The sequence below is a fragment of the Hordeum vulgare genome, chromosome 4H (assembly GCF_904849725.1).
Source record: "Hordeum vulgare subsp. vulgare chromosome 4H, MorexV3_pseudomolecules_assembly, whole genome shotgun sequence".
NCBI lineage: Eukaryota > Viridiplantae > Streptophyta > Magnoliopsida > Poales > Poaceae > Hordeum > Hordeum vulgare.
This window is the reverse complement of record NC_058521.1, coordinates 42,944,754-42,972,412: the sequence shown is the minus strand read 5'-3', so window position 1 is coordinate 42,972,412 and position 27,659 is coordinate 42,944,754. Positions and strand designations below refer to the sequence as shown.

Genomic DNA, 27,659 nt, shown 5'->3' with positions numbered 1-27,659 from the left:
CACCAGAGAATCTCACCCCACATCCGCAATGCCGCCCGCGCGCCGCCGCCGCCGCCGCATCGACCCCGCCGCCGGGCCTACTCCACCCTCCTCTGCCGCCGACCTCCTCGCCCTGGCCGCCACCCTCCTCCCCGCTCCCACCGCCGCCGCAGCTCTCAAGACCCCTCCCAACCTCAAGCACACCGTCCACTCCCTCCCCGACTCCCACCCGGTCCTCCTCTCCCTCCCGCAAACCCTAGCCCAAGCCCTCTCCCGCGACCCGGACCCCGGCTCCGTCTCCCCCCGCGCTCCCGCCGCCGTCCTCCTCCACCTCCTCCTCACCCACCCCTCCCACCCGCCGCGATGGGACGACCTCCTCCGCCCGCTCACGCTCCTCCACGACCGCCTCGGCCTCCTCGCCGACGACGACCCGCCCGTCGCCGCGCTCGCCGCCACCTGCTTCGAGCTCGCGTGGCGCGCCGGGCCTCCAGGGCGCGAGGCGCTCGTTGCCCAGACCCTGCCTTACCTCTTCGCCCAGGCGCTCACCTCCGGCTCCAATGCCAGGCCGCTCCTCCGCCGCCTCTTCGCCCTCCGCGAAGCGCTGCCTCTGCTCGACTACACCGACGAGAGCATCTTGGACTTCAAGATGATCCTGCTGCGCTGCTTCGTGTCGCCCCACTTCCTCAAGGCCGAGGAAGGGAGGAAACTCCTCGCGCTGGTGCTCGGGGTCACCGAGGGGCTCGCTAGGGAGGGGCTGGAGCTCATAAGGGCCCAGGTGGCGATGATGCGAGGGAGGCGGGCGGCCGTCGTCGCCTACGGCGAGGTGGTGTTCAGAGCGTGGAAGGACGGAGGGTGGGTCAGAGGGGAGATCGGGGAAGGGTTTCTGCAGGGGATGGTGGAGGCAGCAGTGCATGCCGCCGTCAAGGAGGTCGCCAGGGCTGCCAGGAGGATACTGTGGGCGTTCGTCGAGCAGAAGGCAGTGGCTGGAGTTGAAAAGTTGGTCTTCAGGCTGTCTGAGCCTGTGCTGTTCCGGTCATTGCAGGTACGTGCATTGTCTTGCTCTTCTCTGATGGTTGGTGGAACTATATGTATAATACTAATAATCACTTGAAAAATGCTTGCTCTGCTGTTGACGAAATCACAATTCAAGTGATTTGGTGATGAATTATAAATTTATAATAGCACAATGGTTCGCTTAGGAAAGCTGTAAGAATGTCAGACACTGGGCTTGCTAAAATGCCTGGTCCTAGTAGTGTTATTCTCACATACATGCATGCTGGTACAATAACAAAACCAGTAGTTAGCAGAGCTTCAAACTACTTACTGCCGTAACAAATAAACAAAAAGGTTTAACTCGTTACATGACTGAACTTCAAAAGCATCCACAATTTCACACGACTTCACATGATATCTTAGCCTCTTAGTGTTTGTATCTCATGTTAGCTTGTTAATCTTCCCACAAGGGAGTCTACACAATGATCAGGTTTCTGAACAAAATGAAATTGCTCAGTACTGTGATACTCTAGCTAACAGTTTGTCTACTGGAATTTATTCATGTCTAAAATAGCAATGCATATGAACATTTGATTATTGCATACTGAACAGTATCGTGTTTCTATATAGATAGAATATCATGTATATTGTTGCCTTCGGTTAACGCATCCACACTCCCAAAGCTGCATAGCTGGTCATCACTGTTTATGCTCTACCTATGAGAGAAACATCACAACCTATCATCTTTTTAGAACATTGGCCAAGTTTACTAAATTCAATGGGTTACTTCAAGTTTAGTTTGTACTCAGGAAATTGTAATCACTTTTCCTGTTTCACTTTTAACATGTACATATCTCTTAAGAAATACTCCTTCTGTTCCTAAATACTCCCTACATACTACACTCTAAAGTATGTTCATATACATCCATATGTAGTCCGTAGTGGAATCTCTAAAAAGACTTATATTTAGGAACGGAGGGAGTAGTAGGTATGGAACACTTCAAGTTTAGATATTCTTATGGTTATCTCAAGTGTCTACTTTGTGGCAGGTTGCAAACTCTAATGTTCGCCATAATGCTTTACATCTTCTACTGGATTTATTTCCCCTTGAAGACCCAGATGTGACAAAGGATGTTAACGATCCTCTGTTAGAGAAGCAGTTCTTCCTGTTAGACAAACTTCTCATGGACGACTGCCCAGAAATACGGGCAGTCACAGTTGAAGGAATTTGCCGTATTCTTAACCAGTTTTGGGAAGTTATTCCATCGCCAACCATTTCAAAAAATCTGAGTAAAATTGTTGATGACATGTCCAAAGATTCTTGCAACGAAGTTCGTCTATCAACACTGAATGGCCTGATATACTTGCTTGACAATCCACAAAGTCATGACATACTGAAAGTGCTACTTCTAAGATTAAGCGATATGGTTTCTGATCCCTCTGTATCTGTCAGAGCTGCTGCTGTAGACCTTCTGTTAGCTATTCGTGATCTTCGATCTTTCCAGTACAATAAGGTATTGCATGAATATCTTGATTTACACTGTAGCCTAACCGACCTTTGCATTTACAGAACTTTCAATTTGAGCACATATGCTAGTGTATATTTGGATCTTCCTGGGTAGGAGTTTAATACACATTTTTCTTTTCAGGTTGTTGGTCTGGGCACTTTATTATCTTCACTCGCAGATGATCATCCCCGTGTTGCTAAAAAAATCACAAAGCTTCTCATTCCTTCTTACTTCCCATCTAAGTTGCCTTTGAAAGAAGCATGTGCTCGCTGCATTGCACTCATAAAGAGATCACCGGCAGCTGGGGCAAGGTTTTGTGAATTTGCTGTGTCTGAAGGATCATCACCACGGTCTCTTGTTGAGTTTATCAAAGTCTCTATTATTCTGGCATTGTCGCCATCAGGATTGAAGTCAGAGCAGACTGATGGTCTTGTTATTGCTTCCGCCAAACTAATAAAAAGCTTATCTGACGAGGGCTCTAGTTTGGTTGCTTTGAGGGAGTGCTTTGCAAATGCTAAACTGAAGCTGCTCTTTAAAACTGCAGTTTCTGATGGTGCGCAGGCTGCTCTTCTCAGCATGGTGCCACTGGTATCACCTGATGATCTATGTGTGTTACACATTGAATGCATGAATATAATTGTGAATGCTGCTGTGACTTCCAAGCAGGAAGAATGTCAAGAAACATTGCTTGCAGCGCATAAGTTGGTATATATGAGTGGCCGTTCTGCTGAAATGTTTGAAGAATTGATTAATATTTTGCAATCTAAAGCCTCTTATTTTTCTGGGATGTATGGACTCGAACCTCCATCGTGCCCTGTTGCATCTACAAAGAGGAAGAAAGGGAAGTCGCTTAAGAAAACACCAGCAAGATCTGACGATATGGTTGGAAATAGGTCATCCACATCAGTAATCCTGAGTAATGAAGAACTTGCTGCTGTAGGGGGAGCAGCATGGCAGCTCAATGAAATACTAAAAGCTGAGGAAATGAGAGCTGCTTTTCTGCAATCTTATGCACAAATTGCATTTTCTTCTCTGAAGATCATTTCTCAAGTGTACATTGAGCAGTGCCTACGTTTTAAATCTCTAGACCTCACTCCGGTGTCGACTTATTTGAGTTTGGCTACACATAGTGCTCTTCAGGATGTTGATCAAACAGACATGAGCTGCTCTGAGGTGAGTCGATTCGTGCACTGCCACCACACCTATTATCTTGTTGATAAACCATACTTATCTGGTTAGACATCAATAGGAACAAAACCATGATTCGTCGACGCACTACTGTTATCTTAGATAGCTTTCCATAGATCTGTGTGAATGTTATTCAGTTTTTTATTTAATATTTTGTTAGTCTCATTGTAAATTTCATCTTGTGTCAGTCGACAATTGTCAACCAGTCACTGGACCATCTGCTGAGATGCTATGACAGATTTGTAAACGGACCTGTTACTGTTTCCACCAACTCAACTTCAACATTGAACAAGAATAAGGAATCTGCAGAACATAAACATCAGCAGCATTTCACCCCTGAAGGTATGCCTTAACAAAACCCATACAAACTCTTTATGTGGTAACACTCTTTAAATCGATCGTTTATTCATCAACTCAAGCGAGTATCTGATGCTTTGATAGCATGCAAAGAGTGTAAATAAAAATTTCGTGTTTAAAATCATCGTCATCTGTGCATATTGTATCAATGCTGCATAATTCCTCGGTAGAAAAAAGCCCTGCATAATTTTGCTTATTACCTCATACAGTAAATAAGTAAGTGATGCATCTTGTGCAGGAAATTCAGTGGAATGCACAATGAATGTGATTATGCTTGGCACTTCAATTCTTAAGTTCATTGTCGATACGACAACCATCAAGCTGGTCAATGAGAGTAAAGTAAGATGTGTTGGATTTGCATCATCTTACACAAAATATGCAGTGTCAGCCATGAAAAGGCACAGTGAGGGATCATCTTTCAATGGGGATGATCTGAAAGACATACTGATCCTTACACGAAGCTCCTTCACTTATGCAGCCAAACTGCTTCATTTGGTGCTAGCAAGCTCAACCGAGTCATCAAGCCCCCCAGAGGAGGCCTTCCTCCTTGCCAATAATCTTCTTGATCTTGTACCTGCTGTCGAATCCTTTGCAGGCTCGAGATTTGCTCTCACATTAGTTTCTGTTGTAAAAGAGTGGCTGCCAGTCCTGATATTGGGTCTTGGATGCCGCTGGTTGATCGGCCTAGAAAGCGAGATGGATAACAAGACGTGCAACCTCGGTGACTCTGATTTACCACTGTGGGTTGCCACTCTGGCCAAGAATGAGCTGTTTGAGGCTGAGGGACCTAGGGAGGATGATCAGAGCGAGCAGGGCAACGAGCACTTGGAGTCACCGTCATGCAAAAAGCTAGCAGAAATGATGGTGACCCTGCTGAAGAAAGGAAGCCCAAGGATCCTGGATTCTTTGGGTGGCATTTTGCTTTCCAACCTCCTGTCGGCGCTGCGGAGAGCAGAGCATGGCATCGTCTTAGGCTTGGCACGCTTTGTTTGTGACAAGCTGCTTGCAAGCAGCAGCAGCAGCAGCAGCAGCAGCTCCTCAGCCACCAAGAACCTGCAGCTGACTCATGATTCTCTGCGCGAGAACTTCTTTGAGATCGACAGGCACTGCAGGGAGGGCCTTGTCGATGATGAAGGTTCAATGCAGCAGCTGGAGAGCGCAAAAATATTGATACAGTCAGTGCTCCCCTATGATGCATGCAGTCAGACAAACTGACTGATGCCGTGGGAAAGTTAGTTGGTTGACCCGGCAAGGACCTAGTACGCACCACTGCGTTTCTGAGAGAAATTCTGTGTAGATATATAGCTGTTGGTTTCTTGATTCGAGACCCAGCTGTCCTTTCACTTCGTTGCAGTTTGGGAAGGCGCTAAACATCTACGTAACAGAAGTCGTCAATTGCACAAATTCCAAATCATGTAATAAACCATGTATGTTGCTGGAACATTTGATGTAATCAAGCATTAAGCTGCTGATTTGTTGGAACAAATCAACTTCTTTTAACAATGAATGAATCACTGTAATGATTGGTGTGACAATAGTAGTGTATTACATATATACAATCTCGTGAGGTCTACGCCCTACACCAGTTCAAACCTCATAACGCAGAGTTAGTGTGCCGTACTTGTATGAAGTTGGAAGTTATTTTGCGCTGGGCAATTTATTACGTATTTGCCTCGGTTTTCAAGGACAGCTGGTTAATCTGCACTGCATGCATGTCTGATCCGAGGCACGCAGGAAGCGGCATTGTGTCTGGATGTTTCTTCGCAGTATGATGCTGATCTTCGATTCTTGGGTCACGGAATACTATTGTTCAGATTCCATGAACATGACAAATCACTGCCCAGCATCGGCTTTGCCATGATATATGCATTGCGGATATCCTGATGTAGCCTACAGCTTTCCATAATCGTCGTGTTCTTCACGCTCTTCTACGGAAATGAGCTTGATCATGGCGGCAATGGGCATTCCAAGGAAGCCAAAGAGGACGCAGATGAGCCACTGGAGCTGGGTCAGCGGGGTGGTGTTGGCAAAGTCGCCCAGGAACTGGACCAGGATGAACTGGAAGATGACAGTGCCGGCGAGAACGCCCACGAAAATAGAGTTCTCCGACATGCCCTTCAGAACATTGATCTCCTCCATCTCTCTTGAGCTGACCTCATTGAACACCTACGGAGATGCAGATTAAAATGGAGCCATGAATGAAGGAGAAAAATAAAAGAATTCCACTTCACATCTAGTAATCCCCTGCAAGAAATTATCCACTTCTCTTGGCATTTCAGATCAAATAATACGAGTAGTTATTACCATCGCCATGCTATATCTTCTTCTCTCTTCACTGTTTTAAATGATAATACTCGACCCATATGATGATAATCCTAGTCCCATTTCCTTCCACCCTTATCTGGTTCTAGTATTTATCAACTCCTTTCTGCCCCTTGTACTTTAGAAGAAACAACGGCGAAAAAGGAGACAGTTATACAACAGCCGGCATACCTGGCAGAAGACAAAAGTGTTGAATATGATTGTATTCAGGACAGTATCAGCCTCGGAGCCTTCAAGCCCAAACACATATCTCCCTTGACTTTGTAGGTACCAGATGACGGTGAATTGGTACAACGACTGCCCCAGAATATTTCTCCACATCACGTTTGTGATGAACTTACCTGTCCTTCCTACGGGTGCTTTCTCCATCAAGTTATCGTTAGGTGGTTCGGTGGCAAGTGCTAGCGCACCTAGGGTGTCCATGATCATGTTGACCCAAAGAAGTTGAACAGCTGTCAGCGGCGCATCTCCTGGCATGATTATGTAGTAGACCATGAGATGGGAGACGTGTTAAAACCAACAATATCATGGGTAGGACATACCTGTAAAGCATGCGGAGGAGAAGTTGACTAGTAATGCAACGACATTAACGGTCAACTGGAACTGCACAAACTTTTGGATGTTGATGTAAACAGAGCGTCCCCATTTCGCAACAGTAACAATCGTGGAGAAGTTGTCATCCAGAATCACGACATCAGCGCTCTCTTTCGCCACCTGCATAAATGCATAAAGCAATTTAAGATAAACTTAGGGAGCAAATGCCTGCCAAAAACTTTGAGAAGGCTTTACCTATACCAGAAATTCAGATTATGCGGACAAACACAACAACAAAGCCTTTAGTCCCGAACAAGTTGGGGTAGGCTAGAGGTGAAACCCATAAGATCTCGCAACCAACTCATGGTTCTGGCACATGGATAGCAAGCTTCCACGCACCCCTGTCCATGGCTAGTTCTTTGGTGATGCTCCAATCCTTTAGATCCCTCTTTGTGGACTCTTCCCATGTCAAGTTCGGTCTACCCCGACCTCTCTTGACATTATCAGCATGCTTTAGCCGTCCGCTATGCACCGGGGCTTCTGGAGGCCTGCGCTGAATATGCCCAAACCATCTTAGACGATGTTGGACAAGCTCTTCTTCAATTGGCGCTACCCCAACTCTATCTCGTATATCATCATTCCGGATTCGGTCATTCCTTGTGTGGCCACACATCCATCTCAACATGCGCATCTCTGTCACACCTAGCTGTTGCACATGTCGCCTTTTAGTCAGCCAACACTTAGTGCCATACAACATAGCGGGTCGAACCGCCGTCCTATCGAACTTGCCTTTTAGCTTTTGTGGCACCTTCTTGTCACACAGAATGCCAGAAGCTTGGCTCCACTTCATCCATCCGACTTTAATTCGATGGTTCACATCTTCATCGATATCTCCATCCTTCTGCAACATTGACCCCAAATAACGAAAGGTGTCCTTCTGAGGTACCACCTGCCCATCAAGGCTAACAACCCCCTCTTCGTGCTTAGTAGTACAGAAAGCGCACCTCATGTACCCGGTCTTAGTCCTACTAAGCCTAAAACCTTTCGATTCCAAGGTTTGCCTTCATAACTCCAACTTTCTGTTGACCCCCGTCCGACTATCATCGACTCACCACATCGTCTGCAAAGAGCATATACCATGGGATATCTCCTTGTATATCCCTTGTGACCTCATCCATCACCAAGGCAAAAAGATAAGGGCTCAAAGCTGACCCCTGATGCAGTCCTATGTTAATCGGGAAGTCATCAGTGTCGCCATCACTTGTTCGAACACTTGTCACAACATTATCGTATTCGAACAAGTGATGGCGACACTAATGACTTCCCGATTAAGATTATGCAGAATACATAAGAAATCATCTTCTACTCCCTCCGTTCCTAAAGTGATTTCTATATGGACTACATACGGAGCAAAATGAGTGAATCGACACTCTAAAATATGTCTATATACATCCGTATGTAGTTCATATTGAAATCTCTAAAAAACCTTATATTTAGAAACGGAGGGAGTACAATGGAGCCTCCCACCACCCAGGAACCAGATAAATGTTTTAATTTGCTTTTTAGATTCACCAGCAAATAAAATTTGCAAATCACAAACAATAGCAAGTCAAACCGTGTATACCGTTCTCGTCCTAAGAATAATCCACACCCCACAGTTCCACACCTCCACTACATCGCAAAGCCAAACATTAACTTCATATAAAACTAGAGAAATGTATAGTATAAGCCATGCCATTTCAAGGCTATGTATGCATTACTCAGTGGTGTTATTACCTCAGTCCCTGCAATGCCCATGGCAAGTCCAATATCTGCCTCACGCAGCGCAGGAGCATCATTAGTGCCATCACCAGTCACAGCAACAACTTCATTGGAAGTTGTGCGCAAGTGCTTCACAAGTGCAAGCTTATCAAGTGGCGACGATCGGGCTAGCACCTTTAGTTGCACAAGATTGGCACATGAGATTTCACTAGATGGATAGGCACTTGCAAAGCCAAGATAAAAACAGAGGCATGACAAACCTGCATTTTGGGAATCAGCTCAAGGAGTTCTTTAGGTGTTTTCTCTCTGAACTCAGCACCTTCAATGGCAAGACCGCCATCAGTAAGTATACCACATTCACGAGCAATTGCCTTTGCTGTATTAATATTGTCCCCTGTAACCATTTTAACCGCAATGCCAGCAGATCGGCAACTTGCCACAGACTCCCTGACACCTGGGCGCACAGGATCTTTAATACCAACAATGCCAATGAATGTGTATCCTTGCAGTGGTATTTCCTCTTGAGTAGAGCCATCTTCCAATCCCCTGTAGGCAAGGCATAGTGTTCGAAGTGCTTCACTAGAAAAGGTTTCGATGATATCATTGAGCATATTGGCAGTTTTCTTATCAAGGGGAACAATACTACCGCTGCCGTCTATGAACTTATCACAGGCAGCCAATACTATTTCTGCGGCACCCTTACAATGTGCACGGTACCCTCCTCCAGGAAGCTCGAGAATAACAGTCATCCTCTTTTTTACTGAATTAAAAGGCTCCACTTTAAGAATCTTAGTTTCCTGCCGTTTTTGTTTATAGTTTCCACCTAATGATAGTGCAAATTCCAACAAAGCTGTCTCAGTAGGGGTACCGATTATTTCTTGCTTTCCATTTTGGTCAATCACGATTTCACCACCAGTGTTGGTAAGTATGGATTCTAGAAGAGTTTCTACTGCAACTGCTGGGAGTTTTGAAGACAAACTAGAAGGAATCAGCGGACCGTTAACTTCCATGGTGTTCCCACAAATGCAGGCCTTAACAACAGTCATGCGATTGGATGTTAGTGTTCCTGTCTTGTCACTGCAAATGACTGTTGCTGATCCCATAGTTTCGCAGGCAGCCAACTGCCGGACCAGTGCCTTGTCATTCATCATCTTCTCCATTGCATAGGCAAGGCTCAGTGTGACTGCCAATGGCAACCCCTCAGGCACAGCAACGACAACAATTGTAACCGCGACAGCAAAATGATTCAATATCTCTAAAACATCATCTCCTGACCAGCTTAAAAGAAGCCCATCCTGATATTTCTGGCCAATTAACTCTTGGGAGAGGACAACGAAAGTTAAGACAGCAAAAAACAGACCGATTTTCCCGATAATATTTGCAACTCCACTAAGTTTAACCTGAAGTGGAGTTTCATCATTCCCCCCTTCAGTGAGAGCAGCCATTAGTTTTCCCCACTGTGTCCGCATCCCGACCGCTGTAACCAGCATCTGGCCAGACCCATCTAGGACTTTGGTCCCTGATGAAAGAAAAGGCTTGTCTTCACTTACATCGACAGGCTCGCTCTCTCCAGTTAGACTGGACTCATCCAACAACAGAGAAAACCCGGAAATAAAGACACCGTCTGCAGGAACCTGATCTCCAACCGCTAGATGGACAACGTCGCCGGGAAGAAGATCATCTATCAATATCCTTTGCCTGAACCCGTTCCTCGTAACCTGAACAAGAATTTTCCTCTTCTCCTTGTCCAGGTCCCTGAACTGCAAAGACTGCTGGTAGTCACTTGTCGCGGTAACAGAAACAACCAGGATGATACTCGCGAAGATTCCGATGCCGTCATGGGAGCCGTTGGGCCAGCCTTCGGTGGCGATGCCGACAGTCAAAGAGACGAAAGCACAGGCAGCAAGGATTATCAGAGTGGTGTCTTGCACTGCATCCCATACAAACTCCCAGAAGCTGCGAGGCTCGCTCTCAGCGAACTTGTTTACGCCATAAATTTCCTGCCTCTGCTCTAAGAGGTCCTCGCGCGTGCTTATCCCATCGGTCAACGACGTCGCTAACTTGTCTGCAATCCCATCTAACTGGCCGTGTTCAGTCAGCCTTTCTGTGTCATGGCTTTCGACGATGGATGTCAGTTCATCGGCGCCGATCTGAAACCCTGCCGCTCTAACGTCTTCGGGGACGACGTACTGACTACTCTGAAGTGAAAGACCTGAGCACATACGTTTGGGGGCAACATGCTTAGATACTACAGTACTGTACTAGCCAGCAGCGTCCCAGGCTGCATTCAAATGACAACAAAGTATGGCACGACTTGAGGCGCAAGCTATGCGATAAAGCAACTGAAAATCCTTGTGTGGTCGTTACCATTTTGTAGCTGCACGGCGGCTTTCGATGCGGATACAGCAACCTGCAGCTTCTCCTGCAATACATATACAGCGTTCATCCCAGTCAGTATGATGAGGTAGCTCAATTACACTGCACTTGTCCAAATGAAATGGTAGATCTTTTTTTTTTCCAGGGGAATTGGTAGAACTTAGAACAAAGTTGCAACTACAGAAGCATCCCAAGCATTCCAAGATTTTTGGTCAGCTAAGCTAAGGACATGGATTGTTTCGTGAGCTCTGGTTTCAACCGCAGGTCATGGTAAGCTATCTAGCCAACTAGCTGACGAGATGGAGATGGAGAGGGGGAGGGGGTCGTACACGGTGGGGTGGGCTGGAGCTGGAGAGCTGGCAGGCGGCGGCGGCGAAGCGGAAGCCGCGGCGGCCGGGCCTCCCCGTCTCCGCGGCGCCGCAGGGGCTCCGGCGACACGGCCGCCGCAGCATCGCCGTCGACACGCCTAGGCCCAGGCACGCCCATGGGATCCGACGGCAGGGGAGAGCGGCTGCGGCGCCGGAGAGGGGGGCGAGCTGGAGGGGCCGAGCAAGGAGACCGCTGTGCATCTCTGTCGAGTGAGATATCTTCCCTTCGTTTTACTACGTGTCCCTCCGCATTTGGCGCAGATGTTTACCAGCCTAGCAAAAGATATTTCTTTTCTTTCATCTGAAAATCCTCCAGTGTTTCTCTCTGGAAAAGAAGTACATGCTCCTTAAATTTAGGTTTGAGTTAGTTACAACTGGGTACATCAACTTTCGCTGCGGTAACGTAGTCATACATAAACAAAAAAACCCAGAAAAGTGGTACATTAATTCTGATGGGTAACATTTGGGCACAAAAATGTCCGAAACGCGTCGCGGCGGTAGCGACGCCGGAAGGAGGCACGCGTCGGCTGCTGCTTCGGCTCGGCTAAGCATTTTTCATAAACCCCCCTAAAGTGGTGAGCATTTTTCATAGACCCCCGTCCTGATATAACTGCCCCAGCTGCGTAGAAACCCTCCCTAACCCCTCTTCTTCTGTCTCGAGCACACCGCTGCCTCCGACACTGCGGTTCTCCGTCGGCGGCATTGGCGTTGGCACCGTCGATCGACGCGGCATGGAGCCGCTCCTCCGGGAACCGAGGCTGTTCCCTCCAGAGTACGATATGAGCCCTCCTCCCCCCTTTCTCGTCGCGGCACACCCCTGTTTCTGTGTGTGATGGACGGATTTTAGGTCGCAAAGGTTGGTGTTTTCGATGGTAGATTAGTTGTGCAGGATGGATTATTGTTGTAGGAGGTTGAAGGAAGGACGAATTTTGGCTTTACGGGGTGTTGATCATGATCAAAGGTTGGCGGTCGCTTTAGGGTTAAATTAGTGGGGGATTGATTATTGCTGCCGATCCAAGTGTGTAGAATGAGTTATGTTATGACTTTCCAACTGTTTGACAACAATCGGCCAACAAATTTGTAATTTTTACCTAGCCCCTTGTTTCTGTGTGAACATGTTCAGTTTTTATGACCCATGTTTCTGTCTGAATGTTCAGTTTTTACCTCACTCATGTTTCTGTTTGAATGTTCAGATTTTACCTGACCTCTGTTTCAGTGAATATATCAACAAATTTGTGTAATGTAGTTGATTACCTGTGCCCTGTTTCCTGTCTAATTCTGAATATTGCTTTTCATTTTTTCAGTTACCTCAGGAGAAGAAAGTCTTTTGCTCTCAATAGAGTTTGAGCATAATGGCATATTCATCGGAGAAGGAGTGAATAGATCCTACCTTCACAGCACGTATGCAACTTTTGATTACTGTCATGCGGACACATGGTCACTCTCAATGGTGAAGTACTGTTTGGACAGGTTGGATTACTCCCATGGTTTTCCTGATTTGCAAGTATACTGGTGCTTGCCAGGCAAGGACATTGTTGATGGTCTTGTTTTGTGTGGATAGTGAAGAGGTTATTGCTGCTATGGTCAATGCAAGTAAGGAAGCTAAGACTCTGCTGGTGATAGTTGATGAGGAGAACAAGATCAGAAATTTTTATGAAGATGTGATCATTGATGGGCCCCCTTTGCCAGATGTAATTATTTCAAGAGGAGCTGAAGGGGGGAGAGGAAGCAGGTCATGGAGAGGGTAGAAGTGAAGAAGAGCATGGAGAGGGCAGAGCAGATGTAGATTTAGAGCAAGGAGAGGAGAGAGATGAAGATGAGCATGGAGATGGAATAGGTGAAGAAGAGCATGTAGATACAGAATCAGAGCAAGGAGAGGACAAAGAGGAAGAGGAGCATGTAGAGGAAACTGATTCTAATTTTGATGAGAGTGACTATGATGTGAAAGATATGGATGATGATATATTCACTGAGAATATAGATGCAGAAGTGGGTGATAACAATGAGCAGGAAGGATATATACCAGAGGATGACCCTTTGGATGATGATGATCTCAACTTGTCTAAAGCAGAACTTGAGAATCTCAACTACACATTTAGGGCCTACAATCCAGAAGTTGACATGAACAATCCAGTGTTCAGGGTAGGGCTTGTGTTTGGAGAAATGAAGGAGCTGAGGATGGCACTTGATGCCTACACTGTGAGGAACAAAGTTAAAATTTCCAAAGCAAGAAATGAGAGTGAGGGGCTTAATGTTGTTTGTTCTGAGGGATGCCCTTGGCTACTTAAAGCTTCAAAAGACAATAGGACCGGAAGCATTGTAATAAGGCATTACAATGGCAATCACACATGCGAGAAACAATTTGATTCAAAGTGTTTGACAATTAAGATTCTTACACAAAAATTCATTGATGAGTTTAGAGACAACCAAAAAATGGATCTCACAACATTTGGGAATAAAGTGCAGAGAGAGTTCAAGTTGATGCCCAACAAAATGAAACTAGGAAGAGCTAGAAAGGCAGCACTTGATATCATCCATGGAGATGAATCACAACAATATAACCAGCTCTGGGACTATGGGCAAGAACTGAGAAGGTGCAACCCTAGGAACAAATTTATTGTGAGAACTACCAAGGTCAAGGAGACACCTGATGTTCTTCCAAAGGACCATTTGTCATCACTGTACTGGTCCTATGATGCTTGCAAGAGAGGCTTTCTAAATGGATGTAGGCCTATAATATTTGTTGATGGTTGCCATTTGAAGAGTAGATACAAAGGCCAACTACTAACAACAGTGGGCATAGACCCAAATGATTGCATATTTCCTATTGCCATGGGATTAGTGGAAGTGGAATCTACTTATACATGGGAATGGTTCGTGACAACACTTAAGAATGACCTCAACATTATTAACACATGCCCATATACTATCATGAGTGACAAGCAGAAGGTAATGGTGTGCTATCTACAATTTTGATATGTTGTGCTATCTACAACATGTTGATAATGTTGTGCTATCTACAATTTTGATATGTCTTGTGTTTTTATGTGTGACTTTCTGCCAATTTTCAGGGTTTAATAAATGCAGTTGGGAATGTTTTTCGAGATGCAGAGCATAGTTTTTGTGTGAGGCACTTATACCAGAACTTCCACAAGCTTTTCAAAGGGGAAACACTGAAGAACCTGCTCTGGGCCATTGCAAGGTCAACAAACTTACCAAAGTGAAACCTGGCTAGAGAGAAAATGAAGGAGGCCAGCATTGAGGCTTTCACCTGGCTAGAGGAAAAGCCACCTAACCAATGGGTGAAGAACTTCTTCAGTGGTTTCCCAAAATGTGATATCCTCTTGAACAATATGTGTGAGGTCTACAATAGGCAGAAGAGGAGGTGGAAGAGCAAGAGAAAGAGGAGTTGCATGTGGAAGGACTGGAACAAGAGGAAGAGGAGCTGGATCAGTAGCTGGAATAGGAGCTGCAGCAGAAGTAGCAGTTGGAAGAGGATCTGGATTAGTAGCAGCAGCTGGACGAGGAGCTAGAGCAGAAGCAGCAGCTCGTAGTGGAGCTGGATCAGTAGCAACAACTGGAAGAGGAGCTCAAGGAGGGAGAAGAGTGGAAGATTATCCTATGTGGCAGCTAATGTTTGGACATGATGGAGCAATCCCAAACTTGAATGAAGAGATTCCAGTGACCCAGAATGCCCCTAGGACCCCAGATAATTAGGTCATCACTGATATGTTCAATTAGTTCATCACTGAACTGCAAAAATGTCCCAGTTCATATATGAACTAGAAGCTTGCAACAAGAATTAGTATTTTGTACTGCAAAACCTTGTTACTGTGCACTAAAAGATCTACAAAACTTTGATCTATTTTGGGCTATTTGCGTGTTCTCTGTGCTTTGTGCAGTCCCAACATGATGTGTTTTTTGTGCTTCAATTTCCATTTGATTTCAGTTCGCATTTGATCAAGGACAACACAATTTGCAGATAAATAGATACATAAATCTTCTGTTACATTTTCATTGTTTCACCAACAACATGCTAGGACAACACAATGACCCTGCTAAGCAATGCAAAGGCAACACAAGTGACACAACACTAGCAACAACCACTAAAAACATATATTTTCTTTTCCTACTCTTCCCGTGCTCAACTAGTTTATTTCTCTCATTCTTCGTCCTCTCAATTTCTTGTTCCTTCTGAAATAGAGCAATTTGCAGCTTCTTGTTATCATCTGCTAGATTTTGAATTACCATCCTTGATCTTCCCTGCCATGCATCATCAATCTACCTCTAATAAGCACAGGAGTTCAAACCCCGTACATTGCAAATTACACAAGCCCAATCAGTCACAATGCAAAATTCAGTGACAATGCAAAATTGTGTCTGAATATTATACCTCATATGGACAACTCATATATCGTCGGCCTGAATTGAATCGTTCATTGCAAATCCTAATGACTGGCCTCAGTTTGCACCCATATTCGGGCGTTCCATCTTGTTTAATCTCACATTCAATCTCTTGAGCCCCCTAAAATTCGAAAGAGCCATCAAATACAAGAAAAAAACAGCAAAAAAAACTTCATTTTTTGAGCTCCTATCTATCTCTACAAGAGCCAAAACTGAGCAAATAATAAACGCACCTTCATCACTTTTTTTGAGCCAAAACTGAGCTCTAAGGTCAGTATCCACTTGCCATCCATGTCGCCGTCGGCGGTGCACATGGGAGCAAGAGAGGGGAAGCCGATGCTTCCGGTGGAACGAGAGGGGGAGCCGGTGCTTGCAGTGCCACAAGAGGGGCCGCCGGCTTCAGTGCCACGACGAGATCTGGTCGCCATTCCCTCGACGAGAGCTTCAATGGAACGACAAGATTTGGACAAGAGCTTCAGTGGAACAACGCCATTTGGATAGTTCAGAGATACTTCGGGGAGTTATCAGCAAAAAAATGCCCTTCACATATTAGGACGATCCAGGCATGCGTGGCAGCCCATGTGGCAACTTTAAGTGCGCTTTTGGTCTTAATGAGTCCGCATCAGAGTTACTGTAACACTTTTCTAGGTTTTTTTTTGTTTATGTATGACTACGTTACCGCAGTGAAAGTTTATGTACTCCAGCTGTAATTAATTCTTTAGTTTGGAGGTTAGAGTTTTTTTGTACTTCCTTCGTCCTAAAATAAGTGACTTAAAAATGGCTGAACTTTACACTAACTTTAATACAAAATTAAGTCACTTTTGAGTCACTTATTTTGGGATGGAGGGAGTATATTTTTATCCACTCTGACCTTGAAACTCCATTTTCTCTTCAGACCTGAAACTCCATTTCCCTTGCGGAAAATTGCGGCTCTTTTCGCGGAGACTAACAACGGAAAATGCCGCAGTGATATTTACATATTATTCTCAACATGGGAATAATAATAATAATAATAATAATAATAATAATAATAATAATACATGTACAACAGTCTATAAGTGGGTCCACAACGGTGTTGCCTACAGAAGTTGTGGCTCTGCTATCTTACAAGTTCTTGTTACACTTGAGGAAGAAAGAATCAATGGGTATGTGTTTTCCCTCTTTGGAGGACTTGAGTTTCTTCTTGGGGGTGGGTGTGGTAGCAGACGAGCATGGCCGTTCAGCTAACCTGCCAAACACATTACATGATAATACTATGTTACATCATGTCCATCTCATCTCTATATGGTGGAATAATGATGCAACATACAACCTATGTTAAGCATATGGCAGCAGAGAAATACCTTTCCTTCGAGAGGCGGGCTGTGCCGTCTACCGCCTCTTCCTGCTGCAACATTTCGGCCAAGTGGAAATCCGAATGTTCCTGCCTTTCCTCCTCGAAACATGGAGGTAGCTCAAATCCGCACATGGAGCAAATATAGCCATCTACCCAGAAATGCTGACCATGTTTACTCGACGAAGCGGAAGCTTTGGAGCTGGTCAAGTCGCCCAACTCATCAAACTTCTCGATCCGTGTAACCTGCATGAAGAACCGAGTTTGAAGCATTGTGATCAATCTGTACAGGATGAACCTTTTCTCTTGGCTACAAAAACGTAGACCAGATTTCAGTGAGGTAGAGACACATACCTTCCAACTGCTTGAGGCGACCTCGTTATCATAATTGACCGAGCTCGCTCCTTCTGGAACAGATGAGTTCTCTTCATGCGAGGGCCGTTGATCTACGGGGACATCTTTCTCTGCATCATGTATCGAACACTCATCCTTCATTGTCGCATCATTACAATCGTTATCCCCTCCTGAGACATCAATGCAACTTGCACCATTTGTTCCATTGGTATTTGAGTTAATATCCGAGGAATGGAAAAAACGATCTAGTGTCTTTTGTGTTGGGCTAGTTGAATCATCCTTCTCACCACTGAAGTGAGACATTCGCAACCCTGTAAGAGTGTATTAGCATGACAGTTAGATTGACTTCCCTGAGCAGCAAGAGCAAATAAATGTCAAGTATAAATAATGCAATACGATCGGCATAAAACAGAGTATATCATAATATGGAGATGCAAAATATTAGTATGCTCAACTGCTAAGGTAACAAAACATGCACCAAGCCAGAACCACATGCCCTATTGCTTCTGGTTGTAAAAGCAACCAGACCAACTTGAGGAGGATGACCCAAACTGTGTAAATTTGTAGTGAATACTTCAGTGACAATGAGATTCAGGTACAAGTGATTGTGATCTGAGCTTGCAAGTCATATCAGAAGTTCAAAAAGAAACCAATACGGGTTCCAGCCAACTAGCAATCATCAAACCTGACACAAAGAAATAGTTTAGATGCTCACACCTACCCATCAATCTCAAAGAAAGAGGCATTTCAGCCTTAAGCAACTTCTTAGCGTAGATCAGGATGTCTTCCTTGGAGCTGATGTAGTTTTGTGCAGTTGCTGCTCTCGTCCTAACCTGGTTTAGATAGTTCATTACTCTAGTGAGCCATGAAACAAACCATATCTCTTGGCAATCTCGGTGCAATAATTACCAACAACTAGTCAATTTTATACACATAAGAGATCCGAACCTCAAAAGCTGCAGTCTTTAGTTTGAGTGTTAGCGTTCTTCCCTTCAAACACTCCTTTTGCATGTCATCAGCTAAATTTTCGGCGAGGTTATCTGAAAATAGATAATCATTTCGTGAACCGTGCATTGAAAAGATGTTAGCAAGCTCATATCAGCAGCACATGAAAAGCCATATATCACCTCTTTTAATGTCCCTAAAGGGTTTATTCACATGCAGATTGTTTTTTATGATACTGGTACTTTTAGGCATTCACAAAATAAAACAACAGTATTGTTGCAATCTTTTCCCAAGTCATGACAACTGCTCTATATTTTAGCATGATATAGCAGCAAAGAAGAAATGGTGCAGTGATGCTTATTGTTTTAAGTGATCAGTCATTAATGAAAGTAAACGGTACATATTATACAATTGAGTTTAGGGTTGAAACTGGACGAACTGGAGAGTTCCAAGGAGATAATGTATGCCTTTTTCCTTAAGGAAATTAAACATATCATCCAAGTGACCCTGTCAAGGTGCTTATAAATACACCCAGAATGAATCATAAGTATGCTATTTATAGCAGAAGATTTGGCACTGCATATATAACCATTGAAATAACATAGTATTTGAAGATATTGCTCTTATATAGAAAGAGGTGTTTTGTAACAAAATCTACAACAAATACTTAAGTACCAAGGGTGTCTGGGTCTGTGACGGTAACATGTGAAATTATCAAACTAGCTTCAATAATTCAAATGCACAACAAATACTAATTAAGAATAAGAATGTTTACCTAACTTCTCAAAAAGCAAACGAGAATCGTTTGTTGCAGAGAAAGTTCGCTCACAGCTCATACTTTTTCTTAGCCTATGCTCAGGAGTTTCTGTGCCTCCTAATCCAAGACCAACCGAAAGAAAGAAATCTGAAGAATATTAAAATGATCATATCTAGTAAGCAGATGACAATGTCTGAGTTTCAGAACCTTGATTTCTAGTATTGTGATCTGGATAGATATAACATAGCTTCCTGAAAGCTTGAAATAGAACAATTAAAAGTGTAATTAACATACGGACCTGTTGAGCCTTCAGAAAAAAGAGCACATAAGAAAGCAGCCTTTTGTAGCATCTCCTGGCATGTAGTGATGCCAAGAACCTGGTGTAACATCTGTTCTGTTACCTTACCTATACCACCTATCTGCATACACAGATCTTCAAATAACAGATCAGTTCTTGTCTTTTCATGAATGTGCACAGAATTATGTCACCTGATAGCTCATAGTAAATAACATTCCAACTTAACAAAATAACTAAAATAGGTATTCATAAATGTAAGGAGCAACTGAAAAATATTCTCAGGGCCTATATCACAAACCTATGTAAGACTGTATAATGGAGTATGTCTAGCCTAACCAAGGTAAAAATGTGAAATATGATATGAAAAGAATAATGGGCTAAAAGAACACTTCCATAACGAACATGAACCCTTCTTGCTATAAAGTACCTTTCTTATAGGTAACGTTGATACAAATGTCGTCACAGCATCACGGTCATTTGGCAGAATAAATTGTCCATTAGGCTTGTTAATATCAGAGCAAACCTAGCAAAGAGATTCCAGAACAATTATAAGGACATAATTATATTTAAGATGAGTAAAGATGATGAGTTAGCCTAAAAATCTCCAGCCATGTGGGGCAAACAGCCTTTCCAGTTGCAATCCCCAATCCATAATGGCTATTGAAAGTGAACTAGTACTTGCCAGTACCGTTCAACAAGTCTGAGCTCATTGCTTTAATTCAAACCCAATGAGACGTCCAAACATAGGCAGGCGGAAAATAAACATGTCACATGACCAGTCCATTACCCCGAGGAATCAAAGTTAAGCAAAAATAAATAAATAGAAAAGAACTTCAGGCTCCGACCTTTGCAATCATGCGGTTTGGAGCAACCCCAGCACTACATGTTAGACCAGTTTCTTGGTGAACGGCATCCCTAAGCTCAGAAGCAACCTGTAAATGAAACACAGGCGAAGTGAGCAGCAAGCTTACAATATTATAGTACTAGCATGTTGAAAAAATAATATAAACCATGAAAAGCAAACCAAGCCATATCACCATATGCAGTTGTTAAGTAAGCCAGGAGAATTGTGTTTATGGTAAAGCTTAAGCTTACCTCCTCGCCTGTAATGCCTCTCTCGCTGCAGACTTCTGTAATATCGAGGTATGCTTCATCTAGACTCGTTGCCAAGAAGTTGGGATCATACCTCTGGAAAACTAAGGCAACCAATACTTCAATAATGATTTCTGCTCAGCTATATAGCATATATGTTTAAAGGTTTCCAAATGAGCATCACGTTGCAAACCTTTTCTTGCCAATCCACTATAATGAGTGTATCTCTCAAAATTTGGACGGACAAAAACCAAGTTAGGACACAGTTTACATCCAATAAAACCAGGCATCGCTGCACGAACTCCAAACTTCCGCGCCTGCATGATTCAATTAATTACACCATACACCAGATAACAGGGAACATTGCTTGTAGTTTTGACAAACAAACAAAATAGCCAAGCCCACTTCGGATAATGCAGTTTAAGGTGATTCATTTGATAGTTCATCAACCATACTTCCAAAGGAAAGGGAACGGGATATGGAGCACATTATCACTAATATTTTTTAGTGGTTAGAAGAAATGGCAAATGTCAAGAACCTTGTATACTAACCTCATAACTGGCTGTAGCTATCATAGACATGCCACCTACTGCCAAAGGTTTTTCCTTCAAGGATGGATTCTCCAATGTCTCCACAGCAGCATAGAAGGCGTCCATGTCAGTGTGGAGCCATATCTTTGAAAGATCCCGTGAAGCTTCCAACTCCAAAATTTTCCTTTCAGCAATCTGAAATTGCGCCAGTGCATAGGCATGACGGCATGAAAGAGCAAAACAAAATCAGATGAGTTGAAACGCGCCATGCTACATAAAACTATTAAGCCATACTAATTTATCAAACTGGCTTCAATGCAAACTTTATGTTGCCACGATGCTAAAAGTAACATGCCCTGGACCACAGCCCAGATCAGATTAAGATCATTACCAAACAACTCAGATCAGGTCAAAATCATCAAACCAACTCAGAAGAGGGCAAGATCATCAATTTGGCATTGCAGATATGAACATCTCTAGAGAGCACAGGTACAGAAGTAAATGTTGGGGCATAATAAGTGGGCAGTAAAGATCGGTATTTGAGCATGGTGTGTCACAAAATAACAACCAACAAATAAAGGTTAGCACAAAAAACATTGCTGCCGCGTACCTTCTGAAAATGTGATATGTCATTATCAGTTAACTTTGCACACTGTGCGCGCAGATGCTCGATTTTTAGTTTGGTAATTGCCTCCTTCTTCTGCTCATTCTCGAAATACTTAGAACCCTTGCTCATTTCATAGATCACCTTCTGCACCTTCTCTCTGTCAACTCCCTCCATTCCTAATGCAATGTAACAAAGAGAATAAATACCAGTGCCACGTTGTACTGCAGTACATTCTAAATGCCTCAAACCCTACCGGCGCAATCTTAAGCCAAGAAAGAGGGGGAGTGCGCTTTACCAGCTTTCGCGTTGGTGTAGGCGGTGTGGTATGACTGCCACGGCCTATCCCCTCCGCCGTCCGATGGTGTCCCTGCCGCGGACGACATCGCTGCGGCCCCCCTGTGAGGTCTCGCTCTCGCCCGCAGCCGGCGCCGAGCGAACGAGAGAGAGAGGAATGGAGAGGCGCGCCGGCTGAGGTCCACTCGGCACGGGATTGGGGCGCTTTTAGGAGAGGAAGGACGGTGAGGGGATTATCCTCCGGCGAGGCGAGGTCAAAGCTCCGCCGCCAGCGTTTGTGACGCGCGCGAAAAAAGAAAGGGAAGGCGGCGAGATTTTCTTCCGCCCCCTTATTTTGCGGGTGCCCTTCTCTGGCTAACTTTTTTAAATATTGCATTTTTTATTGATTTTGAAAAATGTTGCCTCATTTGAATTTTTTTTTTTAAATATGACGGTCTCAGCCTGACCGAAGCCAACTGGCTTTAGTCGGCCTAGCGTAGCCGAGTGCGTCGTGTCGGCCTTGGTGTGGTCGATTAGCCCCCAATCGGCCACGTGGTAGTCGACTATTGGCCAGGCCCCATCGCTCGCGCCCACTCGGCGTGGAGGGTAGCCAGTCGGCCCTGGCGTGGCCGATAGGCCTTTCGACCTTAGCGAGACCGATAGGTGGCCGATCTGAGCCAACCACCTTCCTCCCCTTCTTCCTCCTCCTTCTCCTTATTTCTTTCTTTCTCTCCTTCTCCTCTTTCTTCTCCCCCCATCTGAAAACTCTCTCATCTCTACACTAAATTCTAGCCGGTTTTCTCACATTGTCCATCGTAATTGTATTGCATAGGGTTAAGGCAGCCAAGTCAACCGTTAGGGATGGGATAGTTCGTGGTGGTTGTGTTGACCATTTTTTGGTGGTGATGGTGGAGGTTGAGGTGGTGGTGATGGTGGTGGAGCTTGAGGTGGAGGAGGTTGAGGTGGAGGTGGTGGTGGAGTGTGGGTGAAGGTTGTGGTTGTGGTGGAGTTGGAGGTGGTGGTGTTCGTCGTTCGTCGTTTCTTCACACGCTTCAAGGATAAAATTCAACATTTGTTCCCGTAGCGTTGTTGAATAATTTTTAGGTGCTCCGGTAGATTTGGAAAATATATTTAGGTCTTCTAATTTTTAGTTGATTCGAAAAATGTTAATTAAGTTGTTTAATTATTTTTAGCTGCTCCGGTAGATTTGGAAAATATATTTAGGTCTTCTAATTTTTAGTTGATTAAAAAAAAAGGTTTGTCCTTCTAAAATTTGTCCTTGTTGAATAATTTTTTAGGTCAGCAAAGATGTTGATTTAGTGAAGTTAGGTTTGCACTATGGTCCTGGTACTGTTCAAACAAATAAGATGGAAGCTGATCTTAGTGAATTTCAGTACATTGAGGTGCTAGTGACTTCCCCTGAAACATGGTCTGTTAGTCAGTTGACAGAATGGTTGGCCGGATGTTTAGGGTTTAATATTAAAACACAAACTGTCGGTGTTCATGCATTATGGACCCGGTCCAGTTCAAATATTTACTTTTATTTGAAGCATATATAGCGGGACCACCAGTGGGTGCACTGGTTAAAAGCTTGCGAGCGTAGGGGATGTAATCCTATCGTCTTACTGCTCCCCTGCTGAAGCCGATGACTGCACCTGAAGCCGAATGTAGTTACGATTATGGCCAGAGCAGTGAAGGGATCATGATTCACAGTCAAATTATGTGTCCCATGCTGGAGATGATGTTTACAAAGCAAGCCAGAGTAGTCATGCAGAAGAAGGAAATGCAGATGATTATGTCAGCGGCGAGGCGGATGCTCACGAGATAGACGTGCACATGCAAAACCAGATGCATGAAGAAGATAGAGAATATGATATTTTCGATGATTCCGTGGAGTCACATGAAGAAGAGAACGCACATCAAGCCCCTATTACTGCATCATGGAATCAGGACTTCTCATCTGCAATGTTGGTGAACGATGGTCCAACATGGCCCACAAAGGACATGTTTTCGACTTCTCCATCATGGCCCACACAGGATACACAGAATGACCAGGACGGGTCCGAGATTCCTCTTCGTAACATTAGGCCACCCCACAGGTTTGGATGGAGTACGCCTCCACACCCCAAGAGCGCCAAGGCAGACATCGTCAGTGAGGCTTCTATCTATCAGTAGAGACATGTCTATCTAATTATGTATGAGACATATATTTATTTTATTTATGGGACTTCTACCTATCATTAGAGACATGGCTATCTAATTATGTATGATACATATGTCTATTTTATGTATGAGACTTCTATCTATCATTAGAGACATGGTTATTTAAGTATGTATGAGACATACGTCTATTTTATGTATGACATTTCTATGCTCAGCTGGTTCAGTGGGGATAACACTTAAACTACCAACAACTTGAGATTAAAAACACATACTACAAAATACATCTAAATTAAAAGGCATGACTAAACTACATGAAGGCATCATCGTCGTCCTCCGTCGATGCAGAGCTCTTGTCCTTCGTCGATGCAGAGCTCTTGCCCTTCGATGATGAGGTACTCTTGTCCTTGGTACTCGACATGAAGATATCGTCTTTGTCCTCACTGTCGTCCATCCATAAATATGGATGTTTTACTCCATCGTGTATGTGTTGGCCTTTCTTGTTCCATCTTTCATCCAACCTGATAAGTTCTTTCTGTATCTCCTCAAATGTCCTTGGAGGCCACTGTGACAGCCCGATGCCGACGTTCCAGAAGATTCCTCTTCTATTCCGTTTTCGTCGTGTGTCTATTTTTCTTTTGCCGCATCATCATCGCATCATGCGCATCATCTGCATTGCATCGGCACCTCCGTTGCCGCCCGTTTTCAAAACTTGCATCCGTTGTTAGTTGTCGGTTCACGTCGTTGTCCGTTCTGAGCCCGACAACACACGCACGCGCCCGCGGCATCGTTTGAACCCTGTTTTAAAAGTGTGTTGAAAACGTCCTCTGATCGTGTTGAGATTTGACGCGCGGTCTTTATTAGATATAGCTAGGCCGCCTGTCAAATTTCGTCGCGATCGGAGTCCGTCTGGTACCCGAATGGTCGACCGTAGCGGCACCGTATTCGGTCTATCGTCGGACGTCTGTCGGTGTTTTTAAAATACATTGCCGGGTCGCCTGTCTTCGCTCTCATCTTAGCCAACGCCACTCTACATAGCTAACCCTAGCCCGCCTCTCCGATCGGACCGCACGATCGCGATCGGAGGGTCGAAAAACCCCCAAATACCCCCTAACCTAGCCCCTTCCTATAAATAGATGCCTCCATGCCATTTTAGGCAAAACCCTAGCCTCTGCCTCAATTTCCGTGCCCCACACACAGCCACCACCTCTCCCTCTGCCTCTCCTCTCTCCTCCCACGCTAGGGCCCGCCAGGCCCATCTGGAGCCCGTCCCGGGCCCAGATCCGCAGCCCCGCGAGCTTCCCCGAGCTCCTGCCCATGACACCGAGCTAGTGCCTCCCATGGAAGCCGCTTCCCCTGCCCGAGCAGTCCCGGCGCCTTCCCCGTCGCCGGCCGGGACGCCCCTACTGCCCGCCGTCCTCCACCAAAGCCGCGCCACAGCTCGCCTCCCCCTGCCTGCCTGAGTGCGCCCGAGCCAGGGGCTCCCGAAGCTCTGCTCAGTGCTCGTTCGTCGGAGTTCTGTGGCGATGGTCGCGCCCTCCAGATCTGGCGTCGGACCCTGTCATCGAGCCTCATGTGCCCCCGTCGCCATGCCCCGCGGGCCGCCGCCGCGGGAGGAGGAGCCTCCGTGGCGTGCCGATCCAGATCGGGATCTCGATCCCGCTCGCACGCCGTTGACCACGGCATCAGCCTCGCTAGCGCCTGGGCTGGCCTCCTGTCGCCCGCCAGCACCGCTGGCCCGTCGTCCCCATCAGCCTCGCGGCCCACCTCGCCCCCGGGTCGCCAGTCGCGGCCCATCTCCAGTGCGCCGCCGCTCCCTGACCCAGGAGCCTCCCCAGCCGACCAGGCCGGTCTGATCCGGCCCAAGGTAAGCCTCCCTTGCCCCTGTTCCCTATTCCTCGCCCAGGCATCCGATTGCTATTTTGCGCCTTAGTTTCGGCCCGCGTAGGTTATTAGTTTTTTTTTCGAAATTAGTTAAAAAATTCCAGAAATATGACGATATTAAAACGCCCGTAACTTTTTAACCGTAATTCGGATCACGATGAATTAGATATGCATTTCGCGTAGTTTTGCGTGTAGAATACGAATTTAAAACATGCATAATTGTTTGACGTTGATTAGCGCACCGTATTCCTAGAAACACGTGCCGTCCTAATATGTTTTGCCCGTAGTTTATTTTTCGCGCGTGTCCGGTTTGCCCGAATGCCGTAGTATAAATGCCCATGTTTTAGGAACCTATTTTCCATGTATTTTAGAGCGGTCATTGGTATTTTTGCGTGTAGGGATTGTCGGTAGTTTATTTTCCTGTGTATAGGTTATTTCCTCTCATTTTCGTGTGGCATTATATTGTTGTGCAACCCCACATATTTTATATGTTTTCGGGGTAGAAAATCCATGGGATTTTTTTGTGCAATTAGTTTTAGCATTAGAGCAAGTTAGTTCGCGTGATATTTTGCTATGTTGCCCTCTTGTATTTTTCGTAGGATTTATTCCGTGCTCCGTTTGGTTAAGTTGTCAACTAGGGAGTTGTTCTTGGATGTTTATTCTAGCCCCTGGTATTTTTGGTTGTAATAGAAATGCATGTTTAGGTGTGGTTTGCTTGCTCTCAAGTTGCTAGAAATAGTGCTGATTTGGAGATGCTGAAATATTTCTAAGTCTGGAATCTGTTATATTTTGTTGCTGTCTTGTCTTGCTTCTATTTTTTGATCTGTAGCTCTTTTGAGGTTGGTGCAATGGAGTTAGTTGTAGCCCTTGTGTTTCTCTAGCATGCTGTGAATTTTCATGCCATTTGGAGACCTGTAGCTTATGGTTTTGCTGCTGTCAATATTGCTTCAGATCGAAAACTGCACTTTCATGAGGTGTAATTTTCACTAAGTCTGAAATAGTGTGTGGGATGCCACTTTGTGACTTCTTTCCCTAGTGATCCTTGATGCCATGCTAGTTGTTGTTAGTTGTTTGTAGTTGTGCTTCTTGCCCTCTTTCGTGTCATGCCTTGGTTGATTATATTTGAGTTGTGTAGCTCGTAGTTGTGGGGTGTAGAAAATGCTATGTGGCTGATTTTGGCAGATTGTAGTGTTTTCTTGTTTTGCTCGTAGTTGTTGATCCGTAGCTCCGATTTGATCGTGTCCTATATGAAACTTGCTTAGAATCTCATGTAGTTTCATTTTCCCTTGCTGGTTGTATGTTTTGAAGTGCTCGTGACCGTCGTTGCACACATATCGCATTCATGCCATCATATCTTGCGGTGTCCGTATCTTTTGATCCCTAGCTCCGTTGGAGATGATCTCTATGTGTAGATCGCTTGAAATGACGCGTAGAACCACGTGAACCTATTTGTTTTGATGTTTAACAACCAATTAAATGTGTTAGTTCAGATCTGGACAAAATTGTAAATTAACATGTGAGGTCGTTTCGGAGGTGCTATATGACATTTCCGACCTCATTTAAAATGCCTAGATAGTTAGTTTAATTACGCTTCACCTCCTGCCATGTGTAACCACATTTAATATTGTCGTGTACC

General features: G+C 44.8%; 2 protein-coding genes across 2 annotated transcripts; one reads left to right on the top strand and one right to left on the bottom strand.

Annotated features, from left to right (window-relative positions):
* Positions 1 to 13: 13 nt before the first annotated feature.
* Positions 14 to 5,545, top strand: LOC123447795. Its single transcript, XM_045124469.1, has 5 exons — positions 14 to 1,021; positions 2,022 to 2,486; positions 2,622 to 3,653; positions 3,857 to 4,010; positions 4,264 to 5,545. The coding sequence occupies exons 1-5, from the start codon at positions 29 to 31 to the stop codon at positions 5,238 to 5,240; spliced, it is 3,621 nt and encodes a 1,206-aa protein (XP_044980404.1). The 5' UTR covers positions 14 to 28; the 3' UTR covers positions 5,241 to 5,545.
* Positions 5,520 to 22,322, bottom strand: LOC123447796 (calcium-transporting ATPase 3, plasma membrane-type-like). The gene is given in 21 exon segments (XM_045124470.1): positions 5,520 to 6,191; positions 6,519 to 6,817; positions 6,890 to 7,061; positions 8,658 to 8,816; positions 8,903 to 10,854; positions 11,010 to 11,095; positions 11,097 to 11,120; positions 16,899 to 17,018; positions 17,134 to 17,369; positions 17,478 to 17,788; positions 18,199 to 18,310; positions 18,426 to 18,517; positions 19,198 to 19,326; positions 19,478 to 19,598; positions 19,905 to 20,000; positions 20,323 to 20,409; positions 20,573 to 20,673; positions 20,763 to 20,886; positions 21,121 to 21,294; positions 21,710 to 21,882; positions 22,002 to 22,322. Coding segments are annotated over 21 exon segments (4,932 nt in total). The 5' UTR covers positions 22,090 to 22,322; the 3' UTR covers positions 5,520 to 5,915.
* Positions 22,323 to 27,659: the final 5,337 nt, after the last annotated feature.

Bases quoted from the DNA above. Each gene is read 5' to 3' on its own strand.
- LOC123447795 (XM_045124469.1), top strand. From the start codon at position 29: ATGCCGCCCGCGCGCCGCCGCCGCCGCCGCATCGACCCCGCCGCCGGG. The intron at 2,487-2,621 runs GTATTGCATGAA...TTTTCTTTTCAG, and splicing joins GATCTTTCCAGTACAATAAG to GTTGTTGGTCTGGGCACTTT. The intron at 3,654-3,856 runs GTGAGTCGATTC...ATCTTGTGTCAG, and splicing joins CAGACATGAGCTGCTCTGAG to TCGACAATTGTCAACCAGTC.